This window comes from Pteronotus mesoamericanus, unplaced genomic scaffold, assembly GCF_021234165.1.
Source record: "Pteronotus mesoamericanus isolate MK-2021 breed Mesoamerican mustached bat unplaced genomic scaffold, CSHL_Meso_final contig_22, whole genome shotgun sequence".
Classification (NCBI taxonomy): Eukaryota; Metazoa; Chordata; class Mammalia; order Chiroptera; family Mormoopidae; genus Pteronotus; species Pteronotus mesoamericanus.
Genome location: NW_026555090.1, coordinates 3,303,060 through 3,327,347, shown reverse-complemented (window position 1 = coordinate 3,327,347; position 24,288 = coordinate 3,303,060). Strand labels below are relative to the sequence as shown.

General features: G+C 37.4%; 1 protein-coding gene and 1 pseudogene across 15 annotated transcripts in view; one reads left to right on the top strand and one right to left on the bottom strand.

Annotated features, from left to right (window-relative positions):
* Positions 1 to 24,288, top strand: part of NCOR1 (nuclear receptor corepressor 1) — a 172,933-nt gene that overhangs the window by 43,517 nt on the left and 105,128 nt on the right. For 14 of the 15 annotated variants that reach the window (XM_054571176.1, XM_054571186.1, XM_054571180.1 and 11 more), the window contains exons 4-5: positions 12,411 to 12,603; positions 17,993 to 18,175. In XM_054571176.1, coding sequence (XP_054427151.1) covers positions 12,411 to 12,603; positions 17,993 to 18,175 — 376 coding nt within the window. The remainder of the gene's footprint in view (positions 1 to 12,410; positions 12,604 to 17,992; positions 18,176 to 24,288) is intronic. The other variant, XM_054571189.1, reaches the window with a different exon arrangement.
* LOC129068712 (nucleophosmin-like) lies at positions 19,769 to 21,377 on the bottom strand (annotated as a pseudogene).

The window sequence follows — 24,288 nt, the reverse complement described above, 5'->3', positions numbered from 1 at the left end:
AATTTCTAGTAGGTGATGGAATCTAGCTAAACAAAGAATGGATGCCATAAACCCATTTAAATAAAACATCTGAATGAGACATCCAGATGAATTCTGGTTTCATAACAGAGTGTCAGTAGTAAACCTTGACAAAGTAGAAATAGTATAACTACTTACTCAAAGGTATGATAAGTATTGGGAGAATATTTAAAGGTATGAATATGAAAAGTATGGCTGGAGTGATTTGGTATTTCTAAAACGGAAGTTCAATGCAATTCCACCTTTTTAATGGTTTTTATAATTTTTTTTTCTTTACTCTTCAACAGGAATTTCTTTTAAGAACTACTTTTCTTGTGGTGAAGGGGCATTTATCCAGTATATATCAGCAATTTCTTCCATTTTAAGCTTTATTACATTTTATTTTTTCTCTCATATCTGTATAAAAATAAACCAAATGAACTTTTAAAAAATACTATATTGATTCTTTTGTTGTTTTATCCATCCCTAGGTGTAAAAATAAAGTGATGCCTGGGAATAGTAGTCATGTAATTTTAGCATTGTTTGTATGTGGTGAGATTGAGGGTGATTTTGTGCTTAATTCTGTTTTGTATTCCTAGAATTTTTTTGTTAGTAAATGTTCATAAAAGTCAGTCATTTCTGTGTGAAAATCATCCATCATGTTTTTTAGATTTTACTGGAAAAATTAGCCCATATAACTAGTCAGAGTATTTGGGTATTTAGATAAAAAGATACAGGACAGTTGAAGTAGTTTCATATATTTCAAAAGATTCACTAAAATGGAGACAATTAGTTTCCCCTTAAGCAACAGAAGTCAGAACATAGTTGCAAATTTTTAAATTTAAGTGAAATCAGTTTGTTTCAGAGGACAACCTTCCTTAGCTGGGAATAAATAAAATCAATTAATGTATTTCTTGGTGATCTTGTGGACCATTATTTTGAATAGCTATGGATTTAAAAAAAAATTTAAGTATATTTTATTGATTATGCTATTACAGTTCTTCCATTGTTTTCTCCCCTTTATCTCCCTCTGCCCTCCGCCCTGCCTCATACCAGCATTGCCCACCCCCCTTAGTTCATGTGAATAGCAATGGATTTTATGGCATTTCCATTAAACGATGGTTAGCTTTTCTTTAAAATTAAAATGATAAAATATAGATATATTGCAGTAAAAGAATCCATTTGGTATTTTTAATTTGTTTTAAAGGTATTTAAAGATAGTATTAAGAGGTGAAAGTCAGTAAAATGTAGGCACTTCTAAGTTTAAAAGTCTACAGCATTTTTATTATGAAAAAAACTGGTGTTTTTTTAAAATTTCTTTTTTTGGATATATATTTTGTTTATCCATTCATCTTATCAATTGATAGATATTTGAGTTGTGTTCACTTTTGGACTATTATGAATAATGCTGCTATAAACATTCATGCACAAATTTCTGTGTGGCCATATATTTTTCTTTCTTTTGGTAATTTACATTGGGATAGAATTGCTGGATCATGTGGTAAACATGAGCCTCTAAGATTTCTTTGTTTAGCTTTTGAGGAACTACCAAACTGTTTCCAAACTGGCCACACCATTCTATGGGTGTTAGTTTTTAAAAGGCAAATAGGTTATTGTATCTTTGCTGTGCATAATGTGTACCCACATTTTTTGTGTGCATTACACACGGGATTATTATGTCTGTGGTGTGTAATCATTATACCCATGTATAATGCACATCCTTATTTTTCCCTCAAAAATTTGGGCAAAAACAGTGCGCATTATTCATGGCAAGATAGATAATTTAGAATGCAAATTTCATGCTTAGCTCCATCAGGACCCCCAATATATAATTGTAATTGTTTTCATAAAGACTTTTGTAGGTCATTTAAATTTTTTTGAAATTTTAAATGTTAAATTATGTATTTACTTATTAATGTGTCAGTGATTTTATTTTTCTAAAAAGAATTAGCAGGCTGAAATGGGAAAAACTTCATTTTTTAATGGAAAGAGAGCTTTCCATCCTACGTGTTTTGTTTGAATTCTCCTGTGTCGTAGCTGCCTCTGGTCTCCAGCACAGGGCACACTTCACCCTCTAGCTTTGGTAAATCTCACAGGCAGAGTCCATGGAGATAAAATGTGATACTTGGAAGTTAGCTTTTGTAGGTTGTTTCCTGAGCAAGGATGTCTATTTGAGGGGCCAGCTGAGGGCTGAGATGCAGTTTGGGCAGTTATCCTGGCCCTGTGCACCAGAAGACTGCATATATTTAGAGAAATTTTACACAAACTCTCCATGCAGGCCAGCAGTGAGTGACTCTGTTTCTAAATGCTTTGTTGAGGAGCTTGGCCTTAAACCTAATGCTGGATACTTGGTTTTGATATATTACCTCTGGCTGTTTTGTGGAGGTGAACTTGAGGGTGGACAGACTAGAAGCAATAGAGGATACATAAGGGAACTGTAAGAGAAAGAGAGAATACGGGCATATGACAGGGTGATGCAATAGAAGTGGAGGAGACATGAGTAAATTAAGAGGTAAGGCTTCCAAGACTTGGAAGTTGGCAAAGGTGAGGGAATAAACCTGGATGAACCCTAGGTTTCTAAGTTGTTGCGTGGCGTTGGTTCCAGCAGCTGTGATGGAGATTAAGGATAGAGCAACAATGTAAGACACCTTGAGATGGTGTGAATCAAGTGTGGGGTACCCATGAAACATCAAGGTGGAGATGTATCTAGCATGCTGGAGTGGAGCTGGGTTTAAGATACAGATTGGTATATGTGATTGAGGAAGTGTGAAAATTGAGGAGAGCAGTAGTTTACTGATGAATCTGTAAGATTTCTAACATCAAAAGAGACAGAAGCCTCTGAAGGAGTGGGAGAAAGGAAAACTCATTAAAACAATGACCTTCAAACTTGTTACTTACATATTCTACAAAAGAATTTTGAAAAGCTGTATTCTGCCTTGTAATTTTAAATTGACATCTAAGATTCTTCATAGTAAGTTTAAAAGATGAATATAATTTCTCATATTGAAAATGTTGACATTTTGAAACAAAACTGCTGCAGTATGCTTTTAAAAGTATCCAGTGGAATCCAAATACCATAGTGATCTGATACCATCATCTCCTTAAAACAGCACTGTATTTGAACAAACATCTTTAATACAGCTTCTTTTTTATGCCTTTTTTCCTTGGAACTCATTCATCCTTCACACAAAATTTATTCTAATGTGACACATTTTTATTATTGAAACTCTTAATTGATCAACCTGTCATATTTCTGTTCAACAACAAAACTATATAAAATTATCTACCTGTAAGGTGCTCTCTTTTTAAAAAAAACAACCTTCTGGATTTAAATCTAATCATTAAGTTATAATTTCTTTTAACATTTGAATTTTATTTTTCAGTTACAGTTTACATTCAATATCATTTTGTATTAGTTTTAGGTATATAGCATAGTGCTTAGATAATCATACTTTACAAAATGGTCCCCTTGATATTTCAAGTACATACTTGGCTCGGTACATAGTGATTACGGCATTATTAACTGTCTTCCTTAAGCTGTACTTTTACATCCCCGGAACTATTTTGTAACTACCAATTTGTAGTTGTTATTCCCTTCACTGTTTCACTCAGCTCCTCCACCCTCCTCCATTCTGGCAACCATCAGTTTGTTTTCTGTATCTATGTATCTGTTTATATTTTGTTTGTTCATTCAGTTTGCTCTTTAGATTCCATGTGTAAGCAAAGCCATGTGGCATTTGTTTTTTTCTATGGGACTTATTTCACTTAGCATAATACTGTTTAGGTCCATCCCTGTCACAAAAGGTAAGATTGCCTTCTTGTTTTTGGTTGAGTAAAATTCCATTGTATATATCTACCATAACCTTTTTACCAACTACCTCTTAATGGAAATTTAGGTTGCTTCCATATCTTGGCTATCATAAAATATGCTGTAGGAAACATTGGAGTGTATATGTCTTTTCAAATTAGTTTTGGATTTCTTTGGATAGATACCCAGAAGTGGGATTACTGGGTCATGTGGTAGTAACATTTTAATTTTCTGAGGAAATTCCATACTGTTTTCCATAGTGGCCGCACCAGTCTGCATCCCCATCAACAGTGAACAAGGGTTCCTTTTTCTCTCCATTCTTGCCAACACTTGTTTGTTGATTTATTGATGACAGCCATTCTGACAGGTGGGAGATGATATCTCATTGTCGTTTTAATTTGCATTTCTCTGAAGATTAGTGTTCATGCTCTGCATATCTATTCAGGTCCTCTGTCCATTTTTTAATTGGACTGTTGTTTTTTTTTTGGATTGAGTTGTGTGAGTTCCAAAACTTTATCTAGTTTTGGAATTAGGATAATGCTAACCTTGTAAGATGAGCTTTGGAGTCTTCCATCCTTGAATTTTGGGGGGAATGGTTTGACATGGATAGGTGTTCTTTGAATGTTTGGTAAAATTTACCTGTGCAGCCATCTGGTCTAGGACGTTTGTTTATTGGGAGTTGTTTGATTACTGCTTTCAGTTTTGTTGGTTGTAGTTGGTTTGTTGAGATTTTCTGTTTCTTTTTGATTCATTCTTGGAAGATATTATGTTTCTAGGAGTTTATCCATTCCAGGTTGTCCAGTTTGTTGGCATATCGTTGTTCGTGATATTTTCTTATAATCCTTTGTATGTCTGTGTTGTCAGTTGTTACTTCTCTTTCATTTCTGGTTTTATTTGGGTCCTCTTTTTTCTTGATGAGTCTGGTTAAAGGTTTATCAATCTTGTTTATCTTCTCAAAAAACCAGCTCTTGGTTTCATTGATCTTTTCAGTTTTTTTTAGACTATTTCATTTATTTTCATTCGATCTTTATTATTTCCTTCCTTTTGTCACTTCAGGCTTTGTTGTTTGTTCTTCCTCTAGTTCCTTTAGGTGTAAGGAGAGATCGTGTATTTGAGATTTTTCTTGTTTGTTGAGTAGGCCAGTATTGATTGCTATAAATTTCCTTCTCAGGACTGCCTTTATTGTGTCCCGCTGATTTTGGGTTGTGTTTTCATTTTTATTTGTCACAGGGTAATCTTTTATTTTTTTGATCTCATTGTTTAACCCATTCATTGTTTAGTAAAATGTTATTTTAGCCTTCGTGTGTTTGTGTGTTTTCAGTTTTTGTAATTGATTTCTAGTTTCATACCATTATGGTCAGAGAAGGTGCTTGATATAATTTTAATCTTACATTTATTGAGACTTGTTTATCCAGGAAAAAGACCATGTCCACTTAATAAGAATGTGTATTCTGCTGCTTTGGAGTGAAATACTCTGAAGATAGCAATTTATGAGACTGACATGCTGCCTAGTTTGCTAAGAGGGTGCCTTGAAGATATCAGTTTAATTCACCTGATCTAGGGTGTCATTTTTTAAGAAATATTTTATTTATTTATTTTTAGATAGCGGGGAAGGGAGGGATAGAAACATTGATGTGAGAGGGAAACATTGATCAGTGCCTCTGTTATGAGCATCAATCAGGGATTGAACCCACAATCCAGTTATGTGCCCTGACCAGGAATTGAAAAGGTGATCCTTTGCTTTTTGGGGCAACATCCAACCAACGGAATCACACTGGCCATGCCCTGGTCTAGTGTGTCATTTAAGGCCACTGTTTCCTAGTTGGTTTTCTGTCAGGAAGATCTATTTATTGATGTCACTGGGGTGGTAACGTGTTGTGCTGTGACTCGATCACTGTCAGTCTTTGCTGTGGCCTTTGTTTTAAAAGTCTATTTTGTCTTATGTAAGTGTTGCTGCCTCAACTTTTTGTTTGTTTCTGTTGTTCCACTTGCATGAAAATTTTCTTTTCCATATTTTCACTGTGAGTCTTTTGTTCGTGGGGGGGGCGGTCTTTAGTAGGGAGTATATATATGAGTCATTTTTTTTCTTTTTTTTATTGTTTTTTATTACAGTTCTCCCAATTTCCCCCTTTGCCCTCCTCTGCCCAAGCTACTGCCTGTTCCCGCAGTCAGTCCCCCTACCATTGACCATGTCCATGGCTCATTCATACAAATTGTTTTCTTACTCTTTTAACTATCCTGTGTCTTTAGATTAGAGCATTTAATCCATTTAAATTTATAGCGATTATTGATAGGTATGTATACATGTTATACATGTTCCTTTTTTTTTTCTTTCACAGAAATCCCTTTAATATTTCTTGTAATACTGGTTTGGTGGTAATGAACTCCTTTAGGTTTTTTTGTTTTTGTTTTTGTCTGAGAAGCTTTTTATTTCCCTTTCAGTTTTAAATGATAGCGTTGCTGGGTAAAGTAGTCTTGGTTATAGGTCTCTGCCTTTCATCATTTTGAATAATTTTGTGCCAGTCCCTTTTGGCCTGCAGTGTTTCTGTTTTGTGGGTGTAGACAGGCTGGGTAACTGTGAGGATTGACCCTACCACAGTGTATATGGCCTGTTGTGCAGGACTGACCCCACTAAGTGGAATTGTCCCCAGCAGCATCTGGTGCCTGCTGAGATCTCCCTTGGGCTGTGCAGCTGTTGGAGCTAATCAGGTCGTACACTGAGGTGGTCTGATGTCAGCCACTGGGTGTGCTGGTTCCAGGGGCTCTTGTGAGGGACGGCAGTGGAGGTCAAAGTCAGACACTCCTTTGACCAGCCTGGGGCTACTTGTTAGGAGCTGTAAAATGATCTGCGGTTGGTGGCCTCCTCTGCTGGGCCTAGGTGTTAATCGGAGAGACCAAGCTGTGTACCAAGACTGGCTCCCACTAGTGCCAAGCCTGTTGCAGGTCAGCAGAAGGCCTTAGGCACCCTGTGATTTGCCTTCGCCTTACTGGTTGCCTGCTAGGCTCTGCCACTGAAGTTGCCTCTGGCAGTAAGCGAGTTTCTTGGGACAGGTTCTCAGTGAGTCATGAGGAAGGGGCGATTGTTGTTTACCAGGTTGGCTGCAGGTTCAAACCTGGCCTTGGTGTTGAATCTGAGGCCATCCAGCTGAAGTCTCAGGGTACACCAAGGCAAGCCTCCACCTGCTTGGGGCTTGAGGACCTTTGTGGTCTGTTGGGGCCTTCAGGAGCCATCAGGATGAGGCCAGTACAGCCAGCAGGCTGAAACAGTTAAGATTTAGCCACGTGGAGGGAGGGTCCTGCACAGGAATGGTCTCATTGGTTGGCTTGTGTGGGGAAGCCAGAGAGCCACGCAGCTCTGTCTCTCCCTGCATGTTTCTCACACCCTCAAGTCTGCCTAGGCCTCCTCTAGGGTCCCTGAGGAAAAACTATAATGCAGGCCCAGGTTGGTCAGCAGCCAGCAGACTCCTTTGCATGGTGGGAGCTTAGACATGGACAGGGCCTCGGGTATTGGGGGCGGGGGGGGGGGTAGGGCTAGAGCTTCTTCCCAGGCTGCTGCCATGGGGTGACAGGGCTAGTCAGGCAAACGGGAAAACGGCCCTTGCCCTAGAACCATTGTGCTTAGTGTTTCCCTCAAACCTGCCTGGGTCTCCTCGAGAACTTATCAAGAAAGACCCCAGGCTGTATTGGCCCCAGGCTGGCTACAGCCAACAGACTCTTTCACAGGGTGCAAGGTTGGCATGGCAGGTCCCAGGTGGACTGGATTGTGTGGCTGATGCATGTCCTCAGGCCTGTGTCATAGGGGAAGGGGTGGAGTCAGTCAGGAGCATGGGAAAAAATTAAAAATGGCCCTTGCCCTAAAGCCATGCCTCAGACTCTTTCTCTGTGTGTCTGATTGCACTGGTGTCTGTTGGCCCTCTTCAAGAGTCTCCCAAGAAAGACTGCAGTGGGCCACAGCTAGCTGATTCTTGCACATGGCATGAACTTGGCAGAGTGGTGCCACAAGGAAGGAATTGGGGGGTGGGGTGGGGCTAATGCAATTTCCCAGGCTGATGCTGTAGGGAGGGGAGAGCTACACCCAGTAAAAATGGTGCCTGCGAGTGATGTGGAAGAGAGACTCAGCATAGGGACAGTGGTGGCTATTTCTGTAGCCCTCCCTCTGAAGCCACACAACCCAGTCTATCCCTGTACGACTCCGTCCACTCTGAGCCACCGTCCCTTTGCTCAAGCCTAGGGCTAAGTGCCCATGAATGAAATTTTGTGCACTGGCCATTTATGAAGGCATCTGGGCTGTAGCAGTCTCCGGTCTCACGCTGGTTGTTGGAATTTCTGTTCATATTTACAGCCAGATGTTATGTGGGCTCCTTTTCCCAGTACTGGTGCTCTGGGCTGGGGAGCTGGATATGGGATTGAGACCCGTCTTACCTCAGATGGGACCCTTGCAGCTGAGATATCCTTCCTGAATCTCAGCCACTGCATGTGAGTGTAGGGCCAGCTCTTGGTGCATCCTCGACCTTCCTACCAGTCTCCTTGTGGCCTCTTCCATGAATCCTTAGTTATAAGACTTCTGCTAGTCTTAGATTGGTTATTCAGGTTGATGTTCTATAATTTAGTTGTAATTCTGATTTGTTCCTGGAAGGAGGTGAGTATAACTTCCGCCTACTCTGGGGCACATTATAATTACTGTTAAAATTGATCAAAACAACAACCCTTTAAGACAATGAGATACAGATTTATAAATATGAGTAAAATTTAATGGAAATGCATCTATGGCCTAATGAGATAGATGGGGCTGTTTTAAAAATATTGCTTACTGATAGAATGAAGGTAGCAGCATTTAATCTATTCTTATTTTTTGTCCTGATGAAAGTACCAAGAAACCTCGTTCACAAATAATTTCTTATGAGGTGTATGTCCCAAATCACATGCTTATCTGAGATGTAAAGAGCAGTTTAAAACTTAAGTTCTTTAATTTTCTTGAAATTAAAAATTTGGGAACTTTTAGCTTGCAGAAGGATTTCTTTGCTGCTTTGGAGGTATCTGCCCTTTGAGAGTCAGTCAGTGCTCTGGTGTAGAATAGAGGAAGAAGGAGACTTCAGCTTTTCTTTATGAAATGACAGAGGGAAGTTGTGAAAAAGAACTAGGGAAAGGAGACATACAATTTATTTTTGGTAGGTCAGTTTTTTTGCAATAACAACAGTAATTTTATAGATGAGGAAACTGACTTTTGGATATGTTTAATGGGGCCAGAGTCACACAGCTAGTTCGTCCCAGACCCGAGACTTGAACTGAGCACTTCAAAAGCGTAACATAATGCACCATCCATTCTACTGCACTGCCTCTCAAGGTAGGTCAATTTAAAGAGCATATATGGAGTTCAGAATCTCTGAAAGTTAATTGCTTGAAAATTATCAATGCTCGTATCCCCTGTGAAAAATCATTGTCTGTGCCAGGGAAGATAGTGTACTGGAAATCAATAGATGGAAGTTTCAAGAAGGAAGGAATAAGTGAAGTACAAAATGTAGCAGAGAGGCCAGCATGTGTCTAGAAATATTCTTTCGTTTTCAATGTGAGGAGGTCATTCATTGTTCACTTTAGTGAGTGGTGAGCTATTGGAATAAAATAAAATGATGGGTAATTAAGGCAGAGTTCAATGAATTTAGTGCATTGGAAGAGCAAATGGTAAAAAAGAGTCTAAATCACTCTTTCATATAGTAGTAATTTTCTAATGTAAAATTTTATAACAGAATTTTAGATCTCTGTTTCCTAGGCTAGTCTTTGGGTGTGAATTTTTCTAATGTGGTAAGATACACCTAACAGAATTTACGACTTTATTCTTCAGTGTTCTAATTAATTGGAATTAAATGACATTCACATTGTAGTGCAGCCATCACTACTATTTCCATAACTTTCTCTTTATCCTAAAGAGAAACTCTTCACCCATTAAGCAATAATTCTCCATTCTCCTCTCCTTCCAGTCCCTGATAATCTCTAATCTGCTTTCTGTCTCAGTGAATTTGCCTGTTATAGATACTTTACATAAATGAAATCATAAAATAGTTTTCCTTTTATGTGTGGCTTATTTTACGTAGCATGTTTTTGAAATTCATCTATATCGTAGCATATGTCAGAACTTTGTTTTTTAGTTGAGTAATAGTCCATTGGATGTATATAAACATTGTTTATCCACTCATCTGTTGATGCGCATAGGTTGTTTCCACATTTTAGGATTTGTCAATCATGCTACTATGAACATGGCTGTGCAAATATCTGTTTGAGCCCCTGTTTTCAATACTTTTGGTCATATACCTAGGTGGAATTTCTAGGTCATATGACAATTCTATGCTTAACTTTTTGAGGAGCTACCAAACTTTTCCAAAGTGGCTGCATTATTTTACAATCCCGCAAATAGTGCATGTAGTTCCAATTTTCTGTATCTTCGTAAATACTTGTTATCACTGTTTTTTAAAAAACATTTTAAGCTACCCTAGTGGGTATGATATGATATCACACTGTGGTTTTGATTAGCATTTCTGTAATGATGAATGATGTTGAGCATTTTTTCATGAGCTTGTTGGCCATTTGTATATCTTTGGAGAACTGTATATTTAAATCCTTTGTCCATTTTTTGGGAGGAGGTTGTTTGTCTTTTTATTGTTTAGTTGTAGAAGTTCCTTATATATTCTGAACATTGAAACATCATCAAATACATGATTTGCAAATATTTTCTCCCATTCTGTGGATTTTTCACTCTCTTGATTGTGCTGTTTCATGTACAGAAGTTTTAACTTTGTCCAATTTATCTATTTTTCCTTTGTTTTCTGGGCTTGTAGTGTGATTTCCAGGAATTCATTGCTAAATCCATGGTCAGGAATATTTTTCCCTGTTTTTTATTTTTTATTTTCTAGGCATTTTAGAGATTTGGTTCTTAATATTTAAGTCCTGATTCTGAGTTATTTTTTTCTCATGGTGTTAAGCTTCATTATTTTTCATGTGAATACCCAGTTTCCCCAGCATCATTTATTGAAGAGAAGAGATTGTTTCCCCACTGAGTCATCTTGCCACCCTTGTTGAAAGTCAGTTCACTACAGATGTGAAAGTTTATTTCTGAGCTCTCAAATCTACTGGTCTGTGTATCTGTCCTTATGGTAGTACGCACTCTTGATTACTGTAGCTCTGGAATAAGTTTTGAAATTGCAAAATATAAGTTCTCTGACTTTGCATAGCTTTTCCAAAATTGTTTTGGCTATTTGGGGTCCCTTGAGATTCTATATGAATTTTATGATGGGTTTTCTCTTTTTCCAAAAAAAAAAATAGGTCAAATTTATCCCTATTCTATGCTTTTGGATGTTGTTATAAATGAAAATGTTTTCTTAATGTCATCTGAAAATTGTTCATTGCTAGTGTATAGAAATAAAACTGATTTTTGCATGTTGATTTTGTATCTTGTAATATTGTTCTTCATTTATTAGTTCTAACAATTTTTTTGTGAATTCTTCAGAGTTTCTAGATATTAGATCATGTCATCTGCGAACAGAAATACTTCTTCCTTTCTAGTTGTGTGCCTCCCCCTTTTTTCTTGTCTAGTGCTCTGTCAAACCCCAATACGATGTTGAATATAAGGAGCAAAAGCAGGCATCGTGTCTTGTTTCTGAGACTTCCTACTCCACTCTTTTTTTTGTGACATTGTTGTGAATTTTAAGAATATAATGGGATTTTATGTCTTGAATGAGATTTCAAATTTTTGAAGTAGAATACTTTTATAGACCTCAGGGTTTACTTCATCTTCTCTCCTAAAACATTAAACCCAGTGGTTATAATTTCAATGAATTTTTTTTTTTTTAGTTATTTATTCATTTTTAAATAGAGTGGGTGGTAAGGGAGAGTGAGGGAGAGAAACATCAGTGTGAGAGAGAAACATCAGTTGGTTTTGGCCATAAAATAAAATATTACTTCTATAAATATCTTGGTAGAAAATGAAAAGTCAAATAAACAAATTACCCATACATAGTACTCTGTACAGTATATTATTTAAAGAAATCAAAGACAGATTCCTGACCTTCCTATGTACTTGGGGAAACTAGACAGAACACATGTTTTGGGGGTCAGAATTACATCTTCAAATCAGTGTTTCATTTCTACTCAAGAGCCTTTTCTTTAAGTCTTCATAATACCTCTCAAGTCATTTGTTCATGTAACAATTGCTAGATATTTTTTTCTGCTTGTTTCTATTATTGGTTAAAAATGATGTTCTTCTAGTCTAGATTATACTGAATTCAATAATTATAACATAGGTTTAAAAATATTTTATGGCTATTCTTCAGCAACTTTAAATTTTCTGCAAATTGAAGTCTTTTGTTACATCTTTCACTTCTTTATCACTAGCGCTCCCAACCCTTCTCAAGAAAATTTTTCTATTAGAATTCAAAATGTAATAGTACTTAATAGTGAGGTATATTTTTTTCTGGGGTAGGGGAGACGGGGGCAGGGATTCACTTTGAAAGTAGGCATAATTATTTCATTTATTTCAAAGTCCGACCAGGGATATTAGCAGAAAGTTTTACATGACTTAAAAATTTTAAGTGTTTATTTTCTTTGTATGTATTAGGCCTCAAGAAAGGAGACCTGGATATGAACAGTTTCACCCAGGCCCATCCCCAGTGGATCATGATTCACTGGAATCCAAGCGACCACGTTTGGAGCAGGTTTCTGATTCCCATTTCCAGCGTGTCAGCGCTGCGGTCTTACCCTTAGTGCACATGCTGCCAGAAGGGTTGAGGTCTTCTGCAGATGCTAAGAAGGTAAATATTTTTTCTCTTATCCTGTGGAATTGTCAGCCTCTAGAGTTTATTTAACCATATCCAGGCACTGTGCCTAAAAGGGGTGTAGATATACCACTCTCTAAAGGTCAGTGCTGTGGGAAAGTGAAAATTTTGTTAAAACTAAAAACCACAGACTTTTATAGTCAGCACTTTTTAGTTTTTGGTAAATGAAAACACTCTGAGGACTATTACAAAGAAAAATTGCTATTGAAAAACTCTGAAGCAGTTCTGGCTGGTGTAGCTTAGTGGATTTAGTGCCAACCTGCAAAACAAAGGGTCACTGGTTCGATTCCCAGTCAGGGCACGTGCCTGGGTTGCAGGCGAGGTCCTCAGTAGGGGGTGCGTGAGAGGTAACCACACATTGGTGTTTCTCTCCCTCTCTCCCTGTCTATAAAAATAAAGTCTTTAAAAGAAAGAAAGAAAAACTCTCAAGCATTTTTATATTGGCTTGCCGGGTTATAAAATGTAGTCAGAGGCATTCAAGACTACCATAATTTTATTAAATTTAAATTAAATTTTAAGTAATTCTCTGAAATGTATTTGCCATTTATTAACTTGCTACCTGGGAGAAGACACATTTTAGGTAAGGTTTAATTGTGCCTATAATTTTTTATAGAGAAAAACTTCTTTTTCTAATTTATGTGAAAAAAAATTCTTTAGGAAACTGGCAGATTTGAAGGAACAAAGTTACCCGTAATTCTATATCTTGGAGATAACTACTTTTATTTATTTTTTTCAATGTGAAAAGAAACAGATATTTATTAAATATTAAGTGTCGCGGGGAGTGTGGGGTGCTCCTGGATCTGAGGGTTACTGTTCAGAGCAGCTGAGAAGGGAGCAGGGCTCTGAATCCCTTAGAGCCCGTCCCGGGGTTGTCACGGACGGGGGAATAAGCACGAGTCATCCCAACACTTCCCTGTCTGCTGGGATGCCGGGAGAGGGGACAGGGCTCTTCCCTCTAGTGGAGAAGGACCCGAACCCCCGTGTCCAAAGGCTTCTATTGAGAACCATATGCGCTGGGGTATGGATGCAAAGCTCATCCATCCATGTCAAAAGGCTATGTTTACAGAAAACAAATAGAAATTATAGATAACAATTGAAGGAACACAGATCTGTCTCAGGTCAGGGCCTATGAATAATGTAAATCTCCTTCACAGTATGAGCCAGTTATCATAGCTTTTGAGGGAAGAACAAAGCATACTTAGAGGAACTTACTTCTAGGCCTGATTTCCCCCAGGAACTGCCCGAACCAGTTTAGGGCTGTACCTGCCTTTAGTATTGTTTCAAGCCTGAGCCAGGCGGGTGGGGCAGAGCCACCAAGAGATAAGGAGACTTCTGTCATAGAGAAAGAGGACTCCAGCCTTATCAAAGCCAGGGGGCGGGGGGGTGGGGGGCCGGGATGAGGGTCTTTTGCCCTTTCTCTGTGTCCCCTAAGTCCTTGTCCTGCTACCCATGTCGACTGTGTTTGGCTTAGGTTGTCCCTCCTCATGAGAGATCTTACTTGTCATTGACTACCAACCATCAGAGGGCCAAGCAGGGTGATGAGGGGGACAGGTTTCATCTCCTCAGTGGCCTGTTTTCCTAAGGCCTCCTTGGTTATCTCCAGCCTTGGGGCCCTCTTGCCTGATGGCGAGGCTACAGTCCCTGATACCAGGTGGGACTGTTCCTAACAATTAAGTAATAAGTAAGCAGTTGACAATGAAGGTAACCTCATTCCTTACCACTTTTAATATGTAGCTATATTTCATGACATTTCAAACAATATGTATTTATGAGAAAGTTCTATTAAGGTCAGACCTCTTTTCCTCTATTATTCGTTTTCTTTTAATGAAATGTATGTTTGTGTATTATGCCCTTATTTTGTTGCTGAGCTTATCTCTTTTTTGTTGAATTTATTGGGGTGACATTGGTTAATAAAATTACAGGTTTCAGGTTTATAGTTCTGTAGTGTATCATCTGTATATTGTATTGTGTCTTCACCAACCCAAGTCAAGTCTCCTTCCATCACCATATGTCCCCCCACCCCCTGTACCCTCTTCTACCTCCCTCCCAGCCCTCTTCCCTTCTGGTAATCATCATGCCGTTGTCTGTGTCAATGAGGTTTTTTTTGTTGTTGTTTTTTTCTTTCTTTCTATTATTTGTGACAGGATGGATGGATCTAGAAGGTATTATGCTAAATGAAATAAGCTCTTCAAAGAAAGACAAGTACCATATGATTTCACTCATGTGGAATCTAATGAACAAAATAAACAAAATAGAAACAGACTCATAAGTTAGAGAACAGACTGACAGCTGTCCGAGGGGAGGGGTGTTGCAGGGCAAGGTGAGGAAGGTGAAGGATTAAGCAAAGTTTATCATTTTTAACTGTCCATTTTGCTTATCATTAAGTTCCTGGCACTTTGTAGGAACTGCATACATATTTATTTTAGAGAAAATAAACTAATTATTAAAAACTCAACAATACAGTGTTAACCCCTTTACTATCATACTTTAATGTCTTACTCTCCCCCTCCCTTTATTATCAGAGCTCTTTCTTATATTTTATTTACTTTTATGGATAATGGCCCTTCCCACCCTGATGTTAGATAAATACATACCCACATATTTTCTCTGAGTTTTTATGCAGTGACAGTGATTTAAGAGAGAGTGAATGTCTGCAATTTATTTTCACATAGTTGAGCCAAGAAAAAAAAAAGTAGGGGTGTATGTATGTGTGGAGAGAAAACAAAGTAAAATATTAACTAGTGAACTAGGTGAAGGATAAATGACTATCTGTCAACTTTCAACTTTTACATGAATTTGAAAATTTACAAAATAAATTAGATGGGGAAAAGGTCTTTGTGGTAAACTAAAAATGAGCTAAGCTTCAGGGAATTTTGATATCTTTCTCACTATATGAAACATCTGTATTATAGTTTATGGGTATAAAAGAAGTATTTTACAGCATTAGAAAAAGAAAGAATATATTGAATAAATGTCTTCTTCCCTGACTGAATATATTATCACAAATGTGATATCTAGCTATGGAATTCTTAGCAAAAAAGGATATCAAAAGCTTATTCATAGGGCTATAAGGATGGTTCAACATTCACAAACCAGTCAATGTGAAATGTCACATTAACAAAATAAAGAATAAAAACTATGTAATCATCTCAATAGATGAAGAAAAAGCATTTGATGAAATTCAGTATCCTTTTATGATAAAAACTCCTAATAAAGTGGGTATAGAAGGAACATAACCGCAACATAATAAAGGTTATGTATGACAAACCCACAGCTAGTATGCTCAGTGCTGAGAAGCGAAAGCTTTTCCTCTAAGATCAGGAATAAGACAAGGATGCTCACTGTCATCACTTCTATTCAGCGTATTACTGGAAGTCCTAGCCACAGCAATCAAGCAAGAAAAGTAAACAAAAGACATCTACATTAAAAAGGAAGAAGTAGCACTCTTATTTGCAGAAACATGATTCTATATATAGATAACCATCAAAAAACTGTTAGAACTAATAAAGGGCTTCATTAAAGTTGCTGGATACAGAATAATGTACAGAGATCTGTTGAGCTGCTGTACACCAGTAGCAAGCGATCAGAAGGAGAAATTAGAAAACAATGACATCAAAAAGCATAAAATACCTAGGAATAAATTTAACCAAAGAGGTGAAAGATCTGTACTCTGAAAACTCAAGATATTGAAGAAAGAAACTGAAAGATAAACAAATAAATATAAAGGTATACCTTACTCATGGATTGGAAGAGTTACTATTGTTAAAATGTCTTTATTACCTAAAGCAATACACAGATTCAATGCAATCCCTGTTAAAATACCAGTGGCATTCTCAGAATTAGAACAACCATAGTTATATGAACTGTGCTTATTCTAGACTTCTTATAGTCTAAAGAAAACTAGTACCTTAATGTGAAATTCATCTGCTTTACAGTATTGCTTACATCTTTACCTTGGACTGGGGTGTGTGAGAGAGAGCGTGTGTGTATGTGTGGGGTGGTAGATTTTGGGTAGAGGGGCTTTTATTCTGCCTCTGCTAATTTTGAGGTGGAATGGGATGATTTATTTGGCTGAAGAGATGTTAAATGTGCTATAGTATGGGCAGGGCTAGTTGCCGTTTATGAGGATAGGCCTAGGTGATGGCAGCAACAGAAGTTCCTAACTTCTGCGCCTCAGTATTAGCCCTTGGAAACCCTGAAAACATTTTGATAGGGACTCTCTCCATAGTTGTTAAGTTGGGTGGGCACACAGATTTTTACCTGGAGATTATACTGTTTCTTAGCCTACATGTTCTGATCTTTTGAAGAACTGTTGAAAGGAAATGGCTGAGAACTTGGTATTTTTCTTTCTGAAGATTGCATTATTTCCCCAGAAATTCCCTGTAGTCTCAGTATTGTTATACAGAAGGCTAGTCAGCCAACCTGCCACCTCATTCTGAATAGCTTTTGGGATCTTCAAAACAGTGCATGATATGTCTAAATTATAAAAGTGGTATAAACATCAGAGGGGGTTGTGTGTGTATATAAATTACTACCATAGGACTACCGTATAGAGAAATAGCACACATGGTTCTGCTATGTTTTTTGAACCCTGAAAGGGAAAAAAGCGACCTACTAAGAAGGGCTCCTGGTAACTGGGCTCAAAAAAACCGTGCAGAGTCTAGAAGCTGTTGCTGCAGGGGATCCTCTCATGCAAACTGCTCTTTGTGAAGGTGCCCCTGTGCTAAACTGCCTGCCTCCTTGCAGATCTACCTGCCTCTGTGCTGAACTGCCTCCCTTCACTGTGTTTCTGCCATCTAAGCGAGACCTTATAAAGGAGTTCCCGGAGTTCTATTTCAACCAGTAGGACTGAGGCTTTCCCCATCCAGTTGGAACTGTGCAACTCCAGCCAGTCACAGTGGCTCTATTCTGTCCAATTAGGACAGTGCTTTTGGACCAGTCAGACTGTGAGGATTCGGAGTTCTCATTTGCATGAGGATGGGCCAGTCAAGGACCAGGGTCGGGACTTCTGTCTGTGTAAGCCCAGCTCCCTTCTGGCTTGGATAGTGCACTTTCCAAACAGGTGAAATTGAAGACCCTGTTTCCCCTGCTAGAGCTGGACCCTGAACCGTGCGTGAGCAGATCCCCCTAGCTGAAGGAGGGCCTGGCCCTGGGGCAGCTTCCCAGCTGAACTGTTGAGCTGTTTGCACCGAATATTTGACCGAATAACGTTTTCTTCCTCACCACACCTCAAATTGGGGATTCCTGTTGGTGTTGAGTTGATGCCAGTGACCGCTGGTTGACATTTTAAAATTGACAGAATTTTGACACTAACATTGGCTATTAGTGAGGAATAAGTTCATGTTCTCGATTTTGTTCTCTAAAGGATCCAGCATTTGGAAGCAAACATGAAGCTCCATCCTCTCCAATCTCTGGGCAACCATGTGGAGATGATCAAAATGCTTCACCTTCAAAACTTTCAAAAGAAGAGTTAATACAGAGTATGGATCGCGTAGATCGAGAAATTGCGAAAGTAGAGCAGCAGATCCTTAAACTGAAAAAGAAGCAAGTAAGTGTTGGACTTTACTGTTTAATGTATTCTAAGAATGAATGTTTTTTCCTTAAAGAAAATAGTGTTGAGTTTTCCATACACTTCAACAGTTTTCTGTGATTCTGTGACCTTTTTTTTGTGCGCTGTTTCCTTAGTTTCATCCATTAATTCCCTCTGCTGTATTGTTTTATTATATGATAATAGATAGCACACTTTGTTTGTCCATTCTATTTTTGACCTTATTGGATGTGTTGTTTCTAATTTGTTGCTGTTTCATACTGTGGTACTATAGTTTTGGTTCACATGTAAACAGATTTCCTAGAACATGTGCCCAGGAATGGCATTGCTTGACCAGAGGGTAAGTGTACCTTTGAGTATACTAGATAATACCAAATTTGCTAAAATGGCAGTACCATTTTATATTCCCATTGGTAGCATAAACAGGTTCCACTTTGTGTATATCCTTGTCTTCATTTCATAATTTTTTTCAGTTGGATATGAAATAGTTCTCACTGTGGTTTTAATTTGCCCTTCCCTTATCAGGAAGCTTTGACATGGAGCTTATTTTTCATTGTTTATGGTTTATTTGTGTGTGTTTTTATGAAGATTTTATTTCTCTATATTTTTAGAGAGAGGGTAAGGGAGTGAGAAAGAGAGAGAGAGAAACAATGTGTGAGAGAAATGTCTGCTCTGTTTTGCATGCCCCCAACTGGGGACCTGGCCCTCAACACAGGCATGTGATCGGTCTGGCAATCTTTGGTTTGTGGGAGGACGCCCAGCCCACTGAGCCACATCAATGAGGGCTATTTGTGTTCTTTATGGGGTTTTATTTTTGGCTCATTTTCTTATTTCTAGTATTTCCTAATGTCGCTTGTCATTTATGTGTATAGCAGATAACCTCTATTTTGTGGCTTGTTGTTTTGCTTTTTCGGGGGAGGGGTGATTTTTTAAAATTAAGATTAAAAATTTACATACCATAATAGAGACCCTTTTAAAGTGTACAGTTCAGTGGCTTTAATGTAGTCATAAAGTTGTGCAACTTATCACCACTATATAGTTCCAGAATATTTTTATCACTTGGAAAAGTAACCCCATATCTATTGGCAATTACTCTCTGTGTCCCCCTCCTCCCAGCCCCTGACAACTACTAATCTCTTTTGGTCTATATGGATTTACATAATCTGGACATTTCAGATAAATGGGATCATATAATATATGATGTTTTAGGTCTGGTTTCTTTCATTTAAGCATGTTTTCAACATATATCCATGTTGTATGTTGTATCTTGTATCAGCACTTCGTTTCATTTTATGGCTGAATAAAATTTTATTGCACGGATATACTGTGTTTTGTTTATTCATTCATTAGTTGATGGTCATTGGGGTTGTGTTCACTTTTTAGTTGTAGTGAATAATGCTGCTGTAACATTTATGTATAAGGTTTTTATTCGAGGGTTAAGAGGGAGGTTGTTTCCATCCTGGAGGAGTGTAAGGGTAGGTGGCAGATCAAGAAAGGAGGCTGATATTTAAATAGAAGGTTTCAGTTTGGATTGTTGATGATACTCAGCATGAGCTTTATTTGTTCCCCTTTTCCTCTCTCTCATTTTTGGGCTCAATTTACCAGGACTGTGCAATGTGGTTTTTCTCTATTTGCCTGAATTTTTTTTAATGTCATCTACAGAGTTAGGTCCTTTTGGTGTTTCTGGAGTTTTTCCTGTTTTTTTGAGTCTTTTTCATTCTGGTTTTATGTTTGTGATCTTTGGTCTGCAGTTATCTTGTATAGATTTCTTTACTGGAGGTTTTTCTTTAGGTTCCTCCTCTTCATTATATTCGTCATTATCTTCATTGTTGAGTTTTACGTTTTTCTGTGGGACCTTGCAACCGCTGCTAAGGGAAGATCACTTTCCAGATATAAGTGGGAGTTTTGCATCCTCCTCCTCTTCTTCATCTCCCAATTCTGTGTACTGCTCGCAGCTACTAAGTACCGTGCACCAGTAAGTCAGGTCCCGAGCCACGTTTAGACCACAGGTGGTGTTACTTCAGAGCCTCTAAGGGAAACCCGTTGGCTGTACAGATGGTTTCAGTTGCCAGTGTTATTTAAATTGGACAGCCTTCATAATTCATTGTCTTTTCTTCAACAATGTGCAATTCATCCTTTGCAGTAGCCCCTAAACTGACCATTTATAAAGATAACTGATGCTCATTTTCATAATTACCACTTTAAAGTGATAATCTTCGTTGGCATTTAGTTCACAACTGAAAAGATAGTCCTGGAACTTTGTGGGCTCATGTCCATGTCCACTGAATCTTTTATATATAAATGGTTCTCACATTTTTATTTTGGAGCCAGAAACTTCACTTTGGAAAAAAATAGTTAAATAATAGAAAAACTTAAAAAATTTGAAAAGTAGTGTGTGAATGCCAAGCATAGCAGGCTCTACCAGATGTGAAAAAAATAATACTAAGCCTCAATAAATAAAACAGTGTGATCCCAGTGCACAGAAAACAGAAGGAATTGGCATAGAAAAGTCAGAAATGCACAGAAACCCATGGGGAATTTAATGTATTTAATTAATGAATATAATGGCTTCACGGGGGTGGGGGTAGAGCAAGTAGATGGAGATAAATGATGACTGTCCCACATGCTAGTTGAGTAGTACGGAGTCCCGCCAGGGCCGAAAGTTTCAAGTTGTGATGAAGTCAAATTTATTTTATTTTTTATTAACTTATGTCCTAAGAAACCATTGCATAAATCAAGGTTACAAAGATTTATACCTTTTTTTTCCTTTTTAGGCACAAGCTTTATATTCCATGTATAATTAACATTTTCATGTCTAAAATTCTGTTCACCCTGTATGTTCTTTTTTTTTTTTCTTTCCTGTTTTTCCCTCCTAATACCTCCACTTGTTTGGCCCATTCATTTTCTCTGTGCTCAGCTTCTTGGCTTCTTATGATTCTCAGTCATTTGAACAAAGCACTCAGTATCTATTGTCTTTTGCCACTGTAGTGCCTTCTCGCTCTCCATCCATGAGCACCCCGCTCCTCCTCATTATTCATTCTGGACCATCCCACTTTGACATGGCATTTTCCTTGTTTGCCTGTTGTGAAGTAGTTGCTCAGTTAGTTTTCAGGTCTTTTTCAGAGGAAATTGTTCCATATGTAACTCTTACTTCAGTGTGTCCATGGGAGGTTGTGAGTTTAGGACCCTCCTTTGTCGCCATTTTGAACCTCTTTCTTTCTGTACCTAGGTTTTCTTTTACTATAGTTTTAGTACTTAAATTTAGGTCTTTGAGCCTAATAGTGTTTTTTGGTGAGTGGAATTTCTTTAGATTTTATATGTGGCTACTCTGGCATCATTAAAATAGTTTACTGTATTGTCTTTTTAAAACTTTTGTAGTGATGCGTCTCACATTCTTTTTTCTTTTTATTAAATTTACAGGGGTGATATTGGTTAATAGCATACAAGTTTCAAGTGTGCAATTCTGTAATACATTATCTGTATATTGGTACCGTGTGCTCGCCATCCAGAGTCTCGCCTGTCTTTGTCACCATATATTTAACTCTATTTACCTTCTTCGTTTTCCCCCCAGCCCCCTTCCACTCGGGTAGCCACCCTTCTATTGTCTGCGTTAATGAGTTTGTTTTGTCTGTTAATTTCTTTCTGTTTTATATCCCAACCACAAAATGCGTGAATTCATATGGTTCTTGTCCTTTTCTGTCTGACTTATTTCACTTAGCATGATACTCTTGATCCAGTCATGTTGTCACAAATGGCAGTATTTCATCCTTTCTTACGGCTGAGTAATTATCCATTGAAAAACATTTAGGTTGTTTCCATGAGTTGGCTACCATGTATAATGCTGCAGTGAACATAGGGGTACATATATATTTATGAAAAAGTATTTTTAAGGTTTTTGGGAAGATACTCAGAGAGAGATGGTGGGGTCATATAGTAGCTCTATTCTTAATTTTTTGAGGAACATCTATACTGTTTTTTCCATAGTGGCTACACCAGTTTATAGTCCCACCAGCAGTGAATGAGGGTTCCTTTTTCTCCACAACCTCTCCACACTTGTTATTTCTTGTCTTACTGATAATAGCCATTCTAACAGGTATGATGTGTATCTCATTGTGGTTTTGATTTGCAGTCTTCTTAGTGAACTTGAGCATCTTTTCATATATCTTATGGCCATTCGTGTATGTCTTCTTGGGAAAAATGTGGGTCGAGGTCCTCTGCCCACTTTTTAATAGGATTAGGTGTTTTTTGTTTGTTTGTTTTTGTTTTTGGTTAGTTGTATGAGTTCTTTATATATTTTGGATATTGTTTGCATATATCTTTTCCTGTTTGGTTGTTGCCTTTTTGTTTTGTTGTTGACTTCTTTTGTTGTGTGGAATCTTTTCAGTTTGATAGAGTTCCATTTTTTTTCGCTTTTACTTGGCTTTGGGGTCAAGTTCATAAAATCTAATCTGAGACCGAGGTCTGTAAGTTTAGTACGCATGCTTTTGTCTGTGTTTTATTATTTCAGGTCATCTTATATTTATAAGCCTTCAATCTGTTTTGAGTTAATCTTTGTGTATAGTGTCAAATAACAGTCTAGTTTCATTTTTTTGCATGTGACTTTCTGATTTTCCCAACACCATTTATTGAAGTGGCTTTCTTTTCTCCAGTCTTATGTTTTTGGCTCCTTTGCCAAAAGTTACTTGCCCTTACATATGTGGGTTCATTCCTGGGTTCTCAGTTCTGTTCCACTGGTCTTATGTGTGTTTCTCTGTCAATATGATAGTGTTTTGATTATTGTAGCTTTGTAGTATAATTTGAAGTTAGGGAGTGGGAGTCCTTTGGCTTTGTTCTTTTTTTCTCAGGACTGCTTTAACTATTCAAGGTCTTTTGTGGTTTTATACAAATCTGATGATTTTTTTGTTTAATTTCTTTGAAAAACGACGCTTGGACTTTGATGGATATTTGCACTAAATCTGTATATTGCTCTTGGTAATATGACCATTTTAAACATGTTGATTCTTTCAATCCATGGACACAGAAAATATTATTTCTTTGTGTCATCTTCATTTTCTTTAAATAATATCTTGTAGTTTTCAGCATATAGTTCTTTTACATCCTTGAAGTTCAATCATAAGTATTTTATTATTTTTATTGTAGTTGTAAATGATACTGTTTTCTTTTTCTGATATTTCATTGTTAGTATATAGGAATGCAACAGATTTTTGTTCATTGATTTTCTTTCCTTCCCACTAACACTCTGCAAGGGTTCACTTTTTGCTACATCCTCACCCACACTTATTTCTTATGTTTTTCATAATAGCCATTTTAACAGGTATGTGGTTATGTCTCATTGTGCCTTGATTTGCATTTCTCGCTTGATTAATGTTGAGCATCATTTTATGTACCAGTTGGTTATCTGTATGTCGTCTTTAGAAAAATGGGTATATTCAGATCCTCTTTTCTAAGTTGAAATTTTTTTAATTTTAATTTTTTTTAGCTGTTGAGTTTGACAGTTCTTTATATATTTTGGATATTAACCCCTTATCAGATATATGATTTGCAAATATCCCAGTTCTCAATTTTTATTCTGTGTATTTTGAGGCTCTTGTTTTAGGTGTGTACATGTTTATAATTGTTATTTTCCTGGTTAGTGAAACCTTTTATTACAAGGTAATGACATATTATCTGCTGCAATGCTTTCTAGCATAAAGTCTTTTTTGCCTGATAGTGATGTAATTATAACTAGATAGCTCTTTTGGTTGATAGTGATTACCTTATCTTTTTCCTTCCTTTTACTTTGTTTATATTTAACTGTCATATTTAAGTTGTATCTGCTATAAAGGTATATAGCTGGGTTTTGTTTTACATGCAGCCTGAAAACCTCTTTTCACAGGATAATTTAGTTCTTTTAAACTACTAATCATGACTGGTAATATCTCAGATTTTGAGACTAATTTATTTTATGCTTTCTGTTTGCTCTTTTATGCTGATGTTGGTATTTTTGTTTTATGTCAGACCTAATTCTGGGTTGATTTTTCTTTTTTTTTATTTGTCATTTCACTTTCTTCTGCCCCGCTAGTTTGGGTTCTATACACTATTTCTTTGTTTATAGTTGTTCCCGCAGAAAATTT